Below are 15748 nucleotides of genomic sequence, written 5' to 3'. Positions count from 1 at the left end.
CCCACATTGTCTTGATTATTGTTGCTTTGTACTAAATTTGGAATCAGGAAGTGTGAGCCTTCTACTTTGTTTTTGTTTTTCATGATGGCTTTGGCTATTCTGTGTCCCTTGCAATTCCATATGAGTTCTGGAATTAGCTTGTTATTTTCTACAGAGAAATCAGTGAAGATTCTGACAGGGATTGTGCTGAATCTGTAGATCAATTTGAGGGGAATTGCCACGCTGAAAATAAGCCTTCTGATCTATGAACATGAGATTTTTTTTTCCATTTAGTTATATCTTCTTTAATTTCTTTCAACAATGTTTTGTAGTTTTCAGAGTTTGTTTGAACTTTTATTAAAGTTATTCCTTAGTATTTTATTTTATTCTTTTTCATACTATTATAAATGGAATTATTCTCAATTTTATTTTCTAATTGTTAATTGCAAATGTGTAGAAATACAATTGATTTTTGCACATTGATCTTGTATCCTTCAACCTTGCTGAACTATTAATTAGTTCCAACAGTGTTTTAAGTGGATTCCTTAAGATTTCGTACACATCAGAGATAGTTTTACTTCTTCCTTCCTAATCTAGATGACTTTTCTTTTCCTTAACCTAACTGCGCTGGCTGGAACCTCTAGTACAATGTTAATAGAAGTAGCTGGAATGGACTGTCTCTTTTTATTCCTGATCTTGGGGGACAGCACCCAGTCTTTGACCATTAGCCACAATGTTACCTATAGGTTTTTTGCAGATACCCTTTGTCGGATTGAGGAAATTCCCTTCTGTCCCTAGTTTGTTGAGTGATTTTATCATAAAAGCGTATTGGATTTTGTCAAATGTTTTCTGCATCTGTTAAGATGATTGTGTGATCTCCGTTTTATTATTCTATCCATATGGTGTATTACATTAATTGATTTTTGAATGTTAAATCAGGCTTGCATTCCTGGGATAAATCCTAGTTGGTCATGGTGTATATATCTTTTCATACATTGCCGGGTTCAGTTTTGCCAGTTTTTTGTTGAGGATTTCTGCATTCATATGAATAACAGATATTGGTCTGTAGTTTTCTTATGATGTGTCTGTCTGGTTTTGGTATAAGGGTAATCCTGTCTTCGTAGAAGTATTTGCCATAGAAGTCGTGAAGTATTTCACCCCCTTCTATTTCCTGGAAGAATTTGTAAAGAATTAGTATTATTTTTTCTTTAAATGTTTGGTAGAATTCAACCATGAAGTTATCCAGGCTTGGGCTTTCTTTGTAGGTAGTTTTCTGATTACTAATTCAATCCTTTTACTTCTTACAGGTCTACTCAGATTGTCTTTTTCTTCTTGAGTCAGTTTTAGTGGTTTGTTCATTTTATCTAAGTTATCTAATTTACTGGCATAAAATTGTTTATAGAACAGATGGTTCCCTACTTAAGATGATTTAACTTAATGATTTTTTCACTTTACGATGGTGTGAAAGTGATACACATTCAGTGAAAACCATACTTCAAGTATCTATACAACAATTCTGTTTTTCACTTTCAGTAAGTATTCAGTAAATTACATGAGATATTCAATACTTTATCGTAAAATTGGCTTTGTGTTAGATGATTTTGTCCAACTGTGGGCTAATGTAAGTGTTCTGAGCATGTTTGAGGTCAGCTAGGCTAAGCTATAATGTGTGGTAGATTAGGTATGCTAAATGCATTTTCAACTTATGATATTTTTAACTTATGATAAATTTGTTGGGATATAACCCTATTGTAAGCAAAGAGCATCCATCTGTATTTCTTAATCTTTTTCAATTTCTGTAAGGTTGGTAGTAATTTCAGGTTTTCATTTATGATTCTAGTAATTTGAATCCTCTCTCTTTCCTTCTTTATTTTTTATTTTTATTTTTTGTCAATCTAGCTAAAGGCTTGCAATTTTGTGGATTCTTTTTCCAAAGAACGAGCTTTTGGTTTTATGGATTTCTTCTATTGTTTTTTAAAATTCTCCATTGAATTAATTTTTGCTCAAATCTTTATTTCCTTCTTTGCTTTAAGTTTTTTTTTCCAGTGTCTTATGATAGATTAGGCTATTCATTTGAGATCTTTCTTCCTTTAACAGAAGTATTTACAGCTCTAAATTTACCTCTAACCACTACTTTAGCTGTATCCCATCTGCAAAGACTTTTATCCAGTCAAGCTCCACATCCATCCCCAACTAGGAGAAGATCTGCTAGCTCCCCTAATAAAATCAAGTCTTAATCTTCAATACCTACATTATGGAAGAATCCATGCATGGAGAAGGCATCTGATCTTGTGGCCTCAAGTTTGTTTTTCATTGCCAATCATGGAGGATCCATTGGTTTTTGTTGCTGTTGTTTTGTTTTGTTTTCTTGCTGATTGCATTTTCTTTGGGCATACCAAATTCTGTTTTGATGGTGTCTAATATACAGATAATTATTGCTGGGGATAGGTAGACATGATCTTGTCCTGGTGGGAGGGACTAGAATAGTTTCCTTCTTTCTATCACCATAATTTCTCTGGATTTCCCCCACCCCCCAAAAAAAAACTCCGTGTAAAAATAATAAAACGAACAAAAAACCCACCATTCGGCCACAGGTATAGCTCACAGGGAGTTCAACAGGCTCAGTGATGAGATTTAAAAGTATAGGACTGTAATCCCAGCATTTTGGGAGGCCGAGGCAGACGGATCACTTGAGGTCAGGAGTTCGAGACCAGCCTGGCCAAAATGGTGAAACCCCATCTCTACTAAAAATATAAAAATTAGCCAGGCATGGTGGTTCCAGCTACTCTTGGGAGTCTGAAGCAGGAAAATCACTTAAACCCGAGAGGTGCTGGTTACAGTGAGCTGAGATCGCACCACTGCACTCCAGCCTGGGTGACAGACTGATTGATTGAAACTCCATCTCAAAAAACAAAAACAAAAACAAAATACGGTAAGTCCTGGTTTACCTAAGAGGCACTGATGATGAGGTTGGCAGACTTTCTAAGTCCTCTCCCCCACTGCACTCTAGCTTGGCTCTTTAGCACTCCTGTGAAGGGCTTGGGGAGGATTGAGGGGCTGTCCAGATCGACACTTGCGTCGCTGCTTATTAGCCGTGGAGGAGGACAGCCGCCCTCGTGTATCAGGACGAAAGGTATGGGGAGAAAGTACCGTGGCACCTGGGCCACCACCCAGGCCACACAGTCGTCTCTCCTGACTCTGAAACATTGTGACTCTTGCTTGATCTCTCCCAGGAGTCCTGCGCCAGTTGAGGGGGGCTGTGCTGGTGGGCGAGCAAGAGCAGGGAGTACAGGGAGATTCTGAGAAGCCAGCAGAGACTGTGAGGGCAGAGCTACTGTGGAAGAAGGTCTTTGATCTGGGCTTATTCTTTTCTTTTTTCTTTTTTTGAGGTAGAGTTTTGCTCTGCAAGCTCCGCCTCCCAGGTTCAAGCGATTCTCCTGCCTCAGCCTCCCGAGTAGCTGGGATTACAGGTGCCTGCCACCATATCTGGCTAAATTTTTGTATTTTTAATAGAGACAGAGTTTCATCATGTTGGCCAGACTGGTCTTGAACTCCTAACCTCAGGTGATCCACCTGCCTCGGCCTCCCAAAGTTTAGGGATTACAGGTGGGAGCCACCATACCTGGCCCGATTTGGGCTTATTCTTAAGTCATCAATGGCCAAAATATCAATTTTCCTCTAAGCATGGAGGAGCACACCTCCTAATTCCTAATACAATATGCTCCTGTGGGCGAGGCAGCTCTCAGCCTGCTGACAGGTATGCTATTTGGAATTATGTTGTGGGATTAATTTCTCCTCTCTCCATCCTCACAGATACTGGGGACTGTGTTGGCAGGGCAGGGTTTGCCAAGACGGATGGTCTGGTAGCTTCCTGAACTGCTCTCTGATATCTGCTTCTCTGTACTGTCTTTTTGCTTAGCCAAGACAGTCACCACTGAAGAGTACCTGGTGAACCCTGTGGGCATGAACCGCTACGGTATGGACCCCTCCGCCTCCACCTTTAACCACAGGGGCTCCTTGCTCCCCTCCTCCTCGCTGTACTGCAAGAGGCAGAACTCTGGAGACAGCCACCTTGGGGGAGGTCCTGCTGCCACGGCTGGTGGTCCCCGCACCAGCCCCATGTCTTCTGGTGGCCCCTCGGCACCTGGGCTGAGGCCCCCAGCCTCCAGTCCCAAGAGAAATGCAACCTCTCTTGAAGGAAACAGATGTGGTAATGTAATGCATGCATCAGATTCCCGCTGACACAACATCCCTTGCCCTCACGCGGGGAGCACAGCACCTGGGGAAGGGGGAGTGTGGCTGTTTAAACACAGGACTGCTGGGAGATCAGAAATTTCCACAGGCCCTTTCATGGATTCTTGAAGTTCTCAAAAACAGCCAAACTCAACCTTTGATAAGCAAAGAAAACCATGTATTAGGGTAGGGTAGGCCACAAGATACATAGACTCCAAAATGTACACAGGCTCAAATACCATAGAAATTTTTGTTCAAGAGCCAAAGGCAAATGTTCCTGATTCATGGATGCATCTCAATTTAGGGACACAGGCTCCATCTATTTTGTGGCTCTGCCACCCTCTACAGCCTTCAGGCCCCATGCATTTGGGGACTAGAAAGGGAAAGAAGGGATGGAGAAGGCACAGGCGCTTCCCTGCAGTCTGAGAGTGGTGCTCATTACTTCCACTCACATCTTATTGGCAAAAGCTGGTCATTTTGCCACACTTTACTATAAGGGACTCTGGGAGCTGTAGGTTAGCTCTGCCCAGGAAAAAGGAGAACCAGACCTTGGTAAAGAATTGTCTCTTGCATAGCAGGTGTCACTTTCAGGATACAAATACGTGGTTAGAAGCAGAGGTAGGCAGAATTCCCCCAATGCTGGTTGTAATGCCACATCTGTCTTGTCCACTAAAGAAAGCTTGTTGGACTGCAATCTACAGAAGCACTATGAGGGATAAAGGATTAAAGTAATAGCTTAAGGCCCTTCTGATTGATGTTTGAAAAAATAATTTTCAAGCTTCAGTATTTTGATAGTGCATAAAGGCCATAGAGTATAGTAGATAATCACTGGGACTTCAGCCACACAGCCAGGGCTGAGATGCTGGATCTGCTGCTTTCTGCCTACCTTTTGCAAGTCTTAACTTACCTGTGCTTTGGTTTTCTCACCTATAAAATTGCAACAATAATAATGGCAGCACCTGTCTCATGGGATTGTTGGGAGGATTAAATGAGTTCATACATGCATTTAGTATGAGGACTAGGTTGTAATAAGAGCTCAATAAATGCTAGTAGTTACAGCATAGATCTTTTTAACATATCCCTTAACAGATCACAGCCCATCAGCTCCACAGTTGAGAACTGCTGAAGAAAGAAGGCCCCAGGCCAAGGAGTCTGGGAGTCTTCATCTTGCCACCCTGTGGGCACCTCAGTGGGCAGGCCCTGTCTTCTGTGGCAAGCCACATTTCTCCCCTGAACCCAGGACCCTTCCACCAGTGACCCCAACAAGCCACACACATGAGCCATTTTGTATGATTCAAGACCCTCCACACATTTCCTTCCAAGAGACTCATCCAACCCAGATAAGCATGGCCCTGACCAGCTTCCCCTGGCCAAGGATGGAGAGGTGAGAAGGGGTCCCTTGCTGGAGAGCTGTTGAGGGGTAGAGCACAGATTCTGTCTCCATGGCAGCTCTTGCCAAATGTAGAGATGCCCTGCAGGCCAGTTTCCAACACTATCACACAGGACCATAAGCTAGGCAGATTAAGTGAGCAGAGCCCTGTTTTCCAAAGGAGAGCAACATTGTTCCATCTGATTCCTAAGAACAAGAGAAAGGGACATGATCTGGCACAAACCAACACTGTAAAGTAAACCAGGGGCAGCCTTGATTTCATAGGTTTGTCCTCAGTGTTAGCATAATATCTGGCATGTGGTAGGTGTTCAATAAACATGCATCATGTCTGTGCCCTCATGGTGTCCCCTTGTCTTGTCAAAACACTCATCCTTATGCCCCTCTGGTATTTAAATGTCTCTTTCTCTCACCCTCTTCTCCTCAGCCCAATTCCCCTTTTCTCGGGGTGGTGATCACAGGACACCATGCTGATTGAACTGACTCATAATCCCAGAGTGTCCCACTTTTTAAAAAGGAGATATTTACTCTCTCCCACGCACATTGGTACAAATTCAGTCCTATGTCTTAAATGCAGGATTTCCAGCAGTAAGAGGGAGGCATGATTTGGTTGGAGAGAACTTCTATCACTCACTCGACAACAGTCTGCCCTGTTCAGTCCAACTGGTGACCCAGGGCCAGGGAATCCAGGGCTCTTCAGATGGCCTCAGCATAGTTCCCTTCCCCAGCCCCTCATGCCTCCTTCCAGTTGAGCCCTAGGATGTCCTCCTGTCCTTTACTTTCATCCCCATCCCAGTCCTTTGTTCTCCTGTGTATGAGGCTGTTCTCATGCTGCTAATAAAGACATACCTGAGACTGGGTAATCTGTAAAGGAAAGAGGTTTAATGGACTCATAGTTCCACATGGCTGGGGAGGCCTCACAATCATGGCAGAAGGCAAGGAGGAGCAAAGTCAAGTCTTACATGGTGACAGGTAAGAGGGCTTGTGCAGGGGAACTCCCCTTTATAAGACTATCAGATGTCATGAGACTTACTCACTACCACAGCAACAGTATAGGGGAAACCGACACCATGATTCAATTATCTCCACCTGGCTCCATCCTTGACACATGGGGATTATTACAATACAAGGTGAGATTTGGATGGGGACACAGAGCTAACTCATATCATCCTGGAATCAGGCCCTGACAGTCTGAGTAATCTTGCCAGACAACTGGCCGAGGGGCAGCCCAGACCCTTCCTCAGGCTCTAGCTCTGAGAAGGCCCTCTCTGCTGGAGCCTAGTTACACCCCAGGAGAGGCCCCCTAGCTCAGGCCCTTCTGCCTCTCAGGGTCTGGGATGAGATCAGAGAAACAGAGTCCACCAGTGCCTGCTGCCTTTCATCCCAAGAACATCAATAACTGTACCCTGAATACTGGCTGTCTTTTTAATAACTTAGAGGTATTAGAACCAGCCAGGCATGGTGGCTCATGCCTGTAATCCCACCACTTTGGGAGGCCAAGGTGGGCGGATCACTTGAGGTCAGGAGTTTGAGACCAGCCTGACCAACATGGCGAAACCCCGTCTCTACTAAATATACAAAAATGAGCTGGGCGTGGTGGTGCCTGCCTGTAATACCAGCTACTTGGGAGGCTGAGGCAAGAGAATCACTTGAACCTGGGAGGTGGAGGTTGTAGTGAGCAGAAATTGCACCACTGCACTCTAGCCTGGGTAACAGAGCTAGACTCTGTCTCAAAAAAAAAAAAAAAAAAAAAAAAAGAAATATTAGAGGGAACTTTGCCTGAGACCCTGAAATCCAGTTGTCCATAATCAGCAGGACCCCCACCATGGGACTGTGGGATGTTTAAAATCACAAAGCCACCTAACCTCTTTGGAGAAAACCTGCTACATGATGTATCAGTTAAATTTCACTGTTGAGGCTTTGTGATACATTGAAGAAAAATGAAATTATTCATCCTTTGTACATCTATTAACACTTTAATTCCCCAAGGATTCCTTTTAACCAGTGCCTTCTTCAGGATGCTAAATACAACTGCAGGTACCAGAAACAGCCAGTCAGACAGGCACATTCTCAGCAGTGAGACAGAGGAAGTGGGTGGGGAGAAGATGGAAGGAAGGATAAGCACCAGTGTCTCTGAAAGAGGTTTCCATTTCTGCTTACATTTCATTGACCAAAATTTAGTCACATGGCCACTTGCTGCAAGGGATGCTGGGAAATGTGGTTTTCATTCCCAGCAACTGTGATTCCAGATGGAAATTAGGGCTGCTATTACAGAGGAAGAAGTGCAAAATAACGCTGAGTAGGCAATGGGAAGTCGGATCAGAAATGCTCACTCCCTCCTTTTCCTTCCCACGGCACTTTGTTTCCTCATCTATAGTTCTTACTCTAACGCGTCCTAGAGAAAGGAACAGACCCTCAGCTTTGTGAAGTCTCTTATTCATATTTGAACCCCCCACAGCCCCGGCAAGGGGGTCTTGTTTGAGGCCTGTATCAAACTGTTATTTATTGAACACCTACACTCAAGGGGGCCAGACACTTTCCACACATTGTTCATGGTTTATTATAAGTTATATGTTTAGGATTTAATATTTATAAAAAGATATTGGTATATTTTATTTAAAGGAAAAGAAAAAGAGGTTCAAGAGAAGGGAAATCAAGTGTTGAGCCAGGATCTGACTTCAATGGTCTCCAAAGCTTGTGTCTTTCAAAACAACCCCAGGGTTTTTCAGATCGTGCCTGATGACTTTCAAGGTTCTAAGAGATGGAGAAGACGGAACAAGAGCAGACAGGACTCCAGGTGCCCTCCCTCTCTTGAAGCAGGGCCTTTTCACATTTGCAGGGTGGGGTTCTATATGTGCTTTGCTTAAACAAAATTTGTACAGCTAGAAATGTTTGGAAACGATGGAGATAAAAACCGTGCTGACTTGAGTGGCAGGATGTTAAAGTAGGAGAGAAACCACCAGTGTCCTCACCCATTTCTCACCTAGCTGTCAGCCTGGTGCCTACTGTGGATCCCCCCACACCCCACCCTCCCACCCAATGACTGTTCAATATTGCTCTGAAGTTCCATCCCAAGTAGAAGCAGTTGTCACCAAAAAACCATACCTCTTTAAGAGAGTTTGATCCAAGTCATAAACCATGGAAGAGACTTAGAAATGGCCTTTTCCCCGTGGTACTAATCAAAATGGTTTAAAACCACAGAAGCCAGAAAACTGCATGAGGCTGCAGGCAGAAGGGTGGGTACTGATGACATGACAAACTCCTCGGCCTTCTCTCTCTGGTGGTACTTACCTTTAGCTCCCTGCAGTCGTGATCTATCACATCTGTCTCCGCTGCCAGTGGGCTCTGAGGGGATGTGTTCACAGGGCACATTTTCCTGGTGTCTGCTGATGCTCTGGTGAAAGTTTGAGAGCTCTTCCTTGTCTCTCATCCAAGATATAATCACCAAGAGCTATAAAGAGGTTTTGGATAACAAAAGCTTCCTGACTTGGGCATTTAACAAGACACACTGTAGAATTCCCAACCACAACTAGGTCCAAGATTCAGAATCAAGAAATGAAGTCAATCTGATATTGCTATTACAACCCAAATGCTTCCTGTGGTTGGATTTTTATTTGATAGGGCCTGGCATTGGGTGAGGGATGGAGACAATTTAGCTAGAAAAAGAAGAATGAAAACAGCATTCTATGTGAGGAGGTGAAGTGGACAAAAGCATGGCGAGAGCTGATTAATTAAAGAGTTTGTGCAGGGGCTGGGTGCAGTGGCTCACACCTGTAATCCCAGCACTTTGGGAGGCAGAGGTGGGCGGATCGTCTGAGGTCAGGAGTTCAAGACCAGCCCGGTCAACATGGTGAAACCTGTCCCTACTAAAAATTAAAAAATTAGCTGATTGTGGTGGCACATGAAGGTAATCCCAGCTACTCGGGAGGCTGAGGCTCAAGAATCACTTGAACCCGGGAGGTGGAGGTTGCAATGAGCTGAGATCACGCCACTGCTCTCCAGCCTGGGTGACAGAGCGAGACTTCATCTAAAAAAGAAAAAAAAAAGGGTTTGTGCAGGGACACCAGGGAAACCATGCTGGGAAGTTTGGGATCCATGTCAAGCAGATGGGACTTTGCTCTGCAGTAACTGTAAACCAGGCATTTCTGAACAAAGGAGTGAGCTGGTGGCCCTGGGATTTAGGAAAACAAATCTACTGACCACTTATGGAATGACATCATCATCATAAGAAGAACAGTAACGACCTAATGAGTAATCCTGTTTAATGCTTTACAACATTATGCCATTTAATCCTTGCAACAGCTCAGCAAGGTGTTTTATAGAGGAAGCAACTAAGATTCAGGGTTTGGTTGGTCCTAGCCAGCAGAGACTTCTGGGCACAGTGTGCCAGGGGCTCTTCTCACATCTGAGGACAGAGCTGCGAATAAGATGGACACTGGCCCTGTTCTCTGAGGGTTTGCAACTCCAGGGAGACAAATGTCAACACATTAGTACACAAATTTCATTACAGTTGTGATGATTGCTGTCAGGGAAAAGTGTGGATGCTGTGGGAGAATCAGATGGGGAGGGAGGGGCTGAGCCTACCCTTAGGAGTCAGGAACGGCTTCCCAGAGAAGGGACAGTGGAGCTGGCTGGAATCAGCAGGAGGAAAGACAACCAGGGAGGGTCAGTGGGGAGGAGGGGTAGCTGGAGGCTTCCCAGCAAAGGTCACAGTGCTTGCCAGGAGGTCACAGTGTCTTCTGGTGGCCAAGAAGGAATCTAGCTCAGCTCAGCTTGGCTTCAAGCCCACAGTCTCTCCTTGTTTCTAGAGACATGCTCCCTCCTCACACAGGCAGGCCAGCTGGTCTCAAATCATTAAAAGAAAAATCTGATTAAACTCTAAGGATTGCGTGGGCTCTCTTCCCTCTCATCTCTCTCACCTCATGGCATCTTGAAAATTCTAGATAGAGTGAGTGGCGCTTGCCTATAATCCCAGCTACTCGGGAGGCTGAAGCAGGAGAATCACTTGGACCTGGGAGGCAGAGGTTGCAGTGAGCCGAGATCACCCTACTACACTCCAGCCTGGGCAACAGATAGAAACAGTGAAAAACAGCACTGTTTCAAGCCACATAATTTTGCCATAATTGTGGGCTAGCCTGGGCACCTCACACATTTGATATAGCATTGTATCTAGAAAGGAAGCGTCTAGCGGGAGCAAGTCACTTGGAGATGCTGAGAACAGATCCCCCTCCCCTGCCCCTCACCAACCCCGGCCCTCCCAACCCAGCTGCAGCTGCCAGAAACTAAGAGGGCCTGGGCAGCTCACAGGCAGCCTGAGGACACAGGGGTCCCTATCGGAGACAATGACCTTCCTGTCTTTGAGATTCTTAGGGTCAGGCTCCAGCCCTGAGCCACATTCTCTTGATTCTTAAAATATTCTTAAGAAGCAAAAAATAATATTCACAACTTATAGATGAAGACAATGAGGTCCGTAGAGAATGATCAGAGCCCGGGAGAGACAGGACGCCTGGCCATGGCTGCACTTGTGTTTTGCATGTGGACACACTCATGCAGCCTTCAGCTGTGGGAGGAGGTGACTCCCTTCGTGTGAACAGCCTGAGGTGGGAGGGGTTACACAGCGTCATAAGGGGCTGACAGGGGCTTAGAGATCAAGCCCTTTTATTTTACAGCAGAGAAGCAGAGGGTTGATCACATGGCTGGTGGGTGGGTGGCGGGGGTTTCTGACTCCCAGCTCACTGCTCATTCCGCTCCTCCACATGACTCTGTTGTTAGCTAAAGAGTTTCTCCTGAATTATGAATGAGTGAAAGGAAATTATGTACGTATGGATGTGCTCACGGGCATGTGTAAGGCAGAGGGAGAGTCACAGAGAGTATGCAAGTACCTGTGCTGTGAAAATCGGGATTGCTTTGAAACACTGACTCATAGTCATCCTAGCTCTGGTAAAGGTGAGTTCAGCTTTAGAAACAAGCATATTTAATCCATTCATAACTGAGTTTCACTTTTCACATGCCTCTGGCAGCCCCCAGGGAATGACAAAACCAGGCACAATGTCCTCCTGGTTAGAGAACTCTGCCTGCTCACCAAGTTGTCTGGCCAGTACTTCTTGGCATGCTCTGTCTGCTTAGGAGCAAGACTTTTCCACATCCATCATGTCTTACTGTTGACCTATCACATCTGCCTGCCCCAGCTGCAGCAGGCTCCACCCGTCTGTCTTCCTGACACCTTCACCACAGCTAGAGAGGGAGTGGCTAGTGTATTTATCATTTTTGTGAGCACAGACCACTGTGAGGCTCTGCAAACCTGCCACTGGAAAGTTCCATTTGTCTTCCTTTCTAAAGCAAATCTATGTGCTTTGGATCAGGAGCAGCTCCCAAGGTGTGACTTAGGCTACCTGCTGCCCTCTGTCTTGTATGACTAAAAGGTCCCCTAAGAAACACGCCCGAGCCAGGCCCCTGCTGCCTCTGCTCCATCCCGGAAAAGTGAAAAGTGCCCACAGCAAGCACCAGGTACCAGGAACAGAGCCCACTTTGCCATCTCACTTATCTCTTTCCTTCCACAGCAATTGCCCCGAGAGCCTCCTCCTTAATGACAAACCAGCCACCTGGCTCAGCCCTTCAACACTGTTTTTGGAGGTCCCTGACCTAGCTCAAAGGACTGTAGGTTCCTGTGAATGATCCTGTTAATTGGTCTGGGTTTTCCTCCCCTTCCTGTCAAATGCAGGAAATTAGATTTGACCTCTGCTCTGATCACTCTAAAATTATTCTTGGCACTGAAGACTTCCAGCCTTTGTAATCAGAGCATCTATTATCACCCTGATTAACGCCGATGTTCTGATGGGGCGGGATCCAAAGGCAGTGTGATTTCCGTGATTCCTCGTCCCCATGTTGAGTGCAGATGTCTTTAAATGGAGTGAAATCATCTTTAATAAGCATGGATCAGCATTCAGATGGCTCCAGGGTGCATTAACAGATTCCCAGAAAAATGCCCTGTGCCAAACCACCTTATGGGACCCTTCCAGGTCCCACAAGGAAGAGGCAGGGAAAATCTCAAAGTCAATCCAATTCTCAGCCAAACCATTATGTGTTTAGGACAGACACAGAAATGTGATGCTGTATTTTCCTCAGTGCTAATGGAGCAGCATGCACGTCTCAGGCACATTAAAAAGAGGAAGGAGACAGAGACAGCAGAAAGCCACTGTGCCCTGAGATCTAAAGAAGGGAAATCAAGTGAAGGCTTCTCAACTTCTAACTAGAATTCTGTAGGAAAGCTGCTTCATTGTTCAGAGCCTTGACTTTTTTCCAGCCTTAAAATACAAGTAAAGATTACACACACGGGCTTTTGTATAAGTTACCTAGACTGTGTCTATGGAGTATATTGATTCATCTCACATTTATCAAGCCCATATTTATAAACACAGTCATGCATCACTCAATGGGATACATTCTGGGAAATGCAGCCTTAGGTGATTTCGATGTTGTGTGAAAATCATAGGTTGTACTTGCACAAACCTAGATGGCATAGTCTACTATACACCTAGGCAGTGTGGCATAGCCTATTGCTTTTAGGCTACAAACCTGTACAGCATGCTACTGTACTGAATACTGTAGGAAATTGTAGCACAAATCACTAGGCAATAGGAACTAGAATCATTATCATCTTATGGGACCACCGTCCTTAGGCGGTACATGACTGTATATGTACTCTGAGCCATGGAGGAGTCAATGATTATAACCCCTGTCATGAGAGGATCACATTTGTATTTTTCACCAAACACTTCACCCAGCACGTGGTACAGAGAAGGTGCTCAGTTAATGTTTGTGGAGTGAGTGGGAGGAATCCTTAGGAAATTAAAATCTAACTAGAGGTTATAGAGAAGTTCATAAATAATTGTACTACAAAGCAGAATGTGAAAGCACATTAAGAGACAGATGAACAAATAAAGATGTAGGAATTAAGGGGTAGGAGGCTGGGTGCTATGGCTCACACCTGTAATCCCAGCACTTTGGGAGGCCAAGATGGGTGGATCACCTGAGGTCAGGAGTTCCCAGCCAGCCTGACCAACATGGTGAAACCCCATCTCCACTAAAATACAGGAATTAGCTGGGCGTGGTGGTGGGCGCCTCTAATCTCAGCTCCTCAGGAGGCTGAGGCAGGAGAATCGCTTGAACCCGGGAGGTGGAGGTTGTAGTGAGCAGAGATCGCGCCACTGCACTCCAGCCTGGGCAACAAGAGTGAAACTCTGTCTCAAAAAATAAATAAATAAAATACAATAAAATAAAGGGGTAGGAAGGTGATGTGCAGGCTGCAGGAAGTACAGAACATTTCTGTTCATGAAGGCATCAGGTGGAACATGAGTGGGAAGGAGAGAGGGTAAATGCCTTCTAGGTTGAAGCCAAAGCACCAGCCACAGGCAGAGGAAGGAAGCTGGGGAGACATCCGGTCGGTCACAACAAGTGTACCCAGACAGACAGGTGGTGCACAGGAGATGAGGGCTGTGGGGAAGGGAGGGAGGCTCCTGCCCTTGGTGGAGCACTTGACATAGGTCAGACTCGGGGCAGGGCAGTATCCCATCTCTGTCCACACACCTGCCCCTCCAGGTAGAAAGCACGGCCATTTCACACATGAGCTACATCCTGGTCCAATCACCAGCAAGCGGCAACTCCAGGATCTGTCCCTAGGTCTCTCTGGCACCAAAGCTCTTCTCCCCCTCCATTAAGAAAGAAAAACATTATTAAGACCAAGAGAGCCCTTGACCTTGAGGTAGAATGAGGACTCAGTGTGTTGGTAAGGGGGACCCATGGAGAGATGGGTCTTAGGGAGAACATGAGGCAGTGGTAGTTGTAGGCAGTAGGAAGAACAGGGCATGGCCCAAAAATACCCATTAGGAACCCATGGCAGGGGGTTAGGTGGCAGGCTCTGGGACTGGGATAGCAGGGTTGGAAGAGAGGACACCAGCATCAGAGGCATTCTCCCAAGAGCTTCGGAATAATTAAATGTGGGAAGCACAAAAAGGGGAGGAGGAAGAGGTAGGTTCCCCAAATGGGGGAGATAGGAAGAGGAGCTGGCTGTAGGGAAAGAGGATTAATTAGTTCGGGACATACACACACAAAAATCAACCTGTAAGTATTGCCAGCCATTGAATTCATTGCTCTCTTCCTCCTTCACTGCCCTGAGCCTTTTCACCTGCTGCATGGGAAATACCCTATGCAACCATTTCCCAGGGACCAGCTATGAACCAGGCACAGGTTAGGCCCTTTGTGGTCAGGGAGTTCGCAGTGCAGCAGGGGAGACCCAGGCAAATGCTCTGACAGCCCCAGAGGGCCATGCAAGGACTCAGTGTGTACCTGAGGCAGTGAGTGAGGGGACATCCTCTTTCTGCATGTGTGGCCAGGGATGGCTCTGAGGATGCTGCCGCAGACTTGCATTCTGCAGAGACCGTGAACGAGAACCAAAAGCTACCTCGATTCTGCCATGCCTCTATCATCTCAGTGTGAAGGCCAAGGAGGCAGAAAGGACCCCAAGTCACTGGCCTCACTGATGTGACGAGGCTCATCTGGACACTCATCTTAGCACACTTGCCCTGGTCACCAGGTACCCAGGCTCAGGAGGCCCTGGGCCCGCTGAGAGAGAACTGAGCGGGAGAGTCTTGAAAACTCCAACTCGGGTGGGAGTTCCAGCCTATTGAAGGGAATCCACTGTCTCGCGCTTCTTCTCCTGGGAGAGCAGTGAGCTTTGGCATAGATGGGGAGGGTAATGTATCTAGGAGTGGCCTTCTGTGCTCTGGGCTGCTGATAGAGCTGCCACTCACAGTCTTTCCCTGTGACAAGAGGTCACTTGGGTCAGCTCCTTGGACTCATGGGCACTGAGGACCCCCCTTCCAGGCTAGGTGGGGGCAGGCAGCACCAGGTAGGTGCCCAGCCCTGTCCCACTGGCTCACGGTCTCCCTCTCTGTACCTCATCCAGCCTCAAGCCCTTCTCAGGATGCGCAGGATGCCAGGCGGCCACGGAGCAGGAACCCCTCCGCCTGGACTGTGGAGGACGTGGTGTGGTTTGTGAAGGACGCCGACCCGCAGGCTCTGGGGCCTCACGTGGAGCTCTTCAGAAAGCACGTATGCGAGTGGTGGGTTTGACCTTGGGGGGATTGGGGG

At 46.2% G+C, this 15748-nt stretch overlaps 1 protein-coding gene across 10 annotated transcripts in view; it reads left to right on the top strand.

The window, feature by feature from the left end:
- Positions 1–15748, top strand: part of SCML4 (Scm polycomb group protein like 4) — a 127169-nt gene that overhangs the window by 99131 nt on the left and 12290 nt on the right. For 8 of the 10 annotated variants that reach the window (XM_073022383.1, XM_038001059.2, XM_008007434.3 and 5 more), the window contains 2 exons: positions 3899–4189; positions 15564–15709. In XM_073022383.1, coding sequence (XP_072878484.1) covers positions 3899–4189; positions 15564–15709 — 437 coding nt within the window. Of the gene's footprint in view, positions 1–3898; positions 4190–15563; positions 15721–15748 lie in introns of all 10 variants that reach the window. The other 2 variants (XM_073022388.1, XM_073022387.1) reach the window with 2 other exon arrangements.

Source organism: Chlorocebus sabaeus, chromosome 13, assembly GCF_047675955.1.
Source record: "Chlorocebus sabaeus isolate Y175 chromosome 13, mChlSab1.0.hap1, whole genome shotgun sequence".
Classification (NCBI taxonomy): Eukaryota; Metazoa; Chordata; class Mammalia; order Primates; family Cercopithecidae; genus Chlorocebus; species Chlorocebus sabaeus.
The sequence above is the reverse complement of the archived record's forward strand: the minus strand, read 5'-3'. Positions and strand labels throughout refer to the sequence as shown.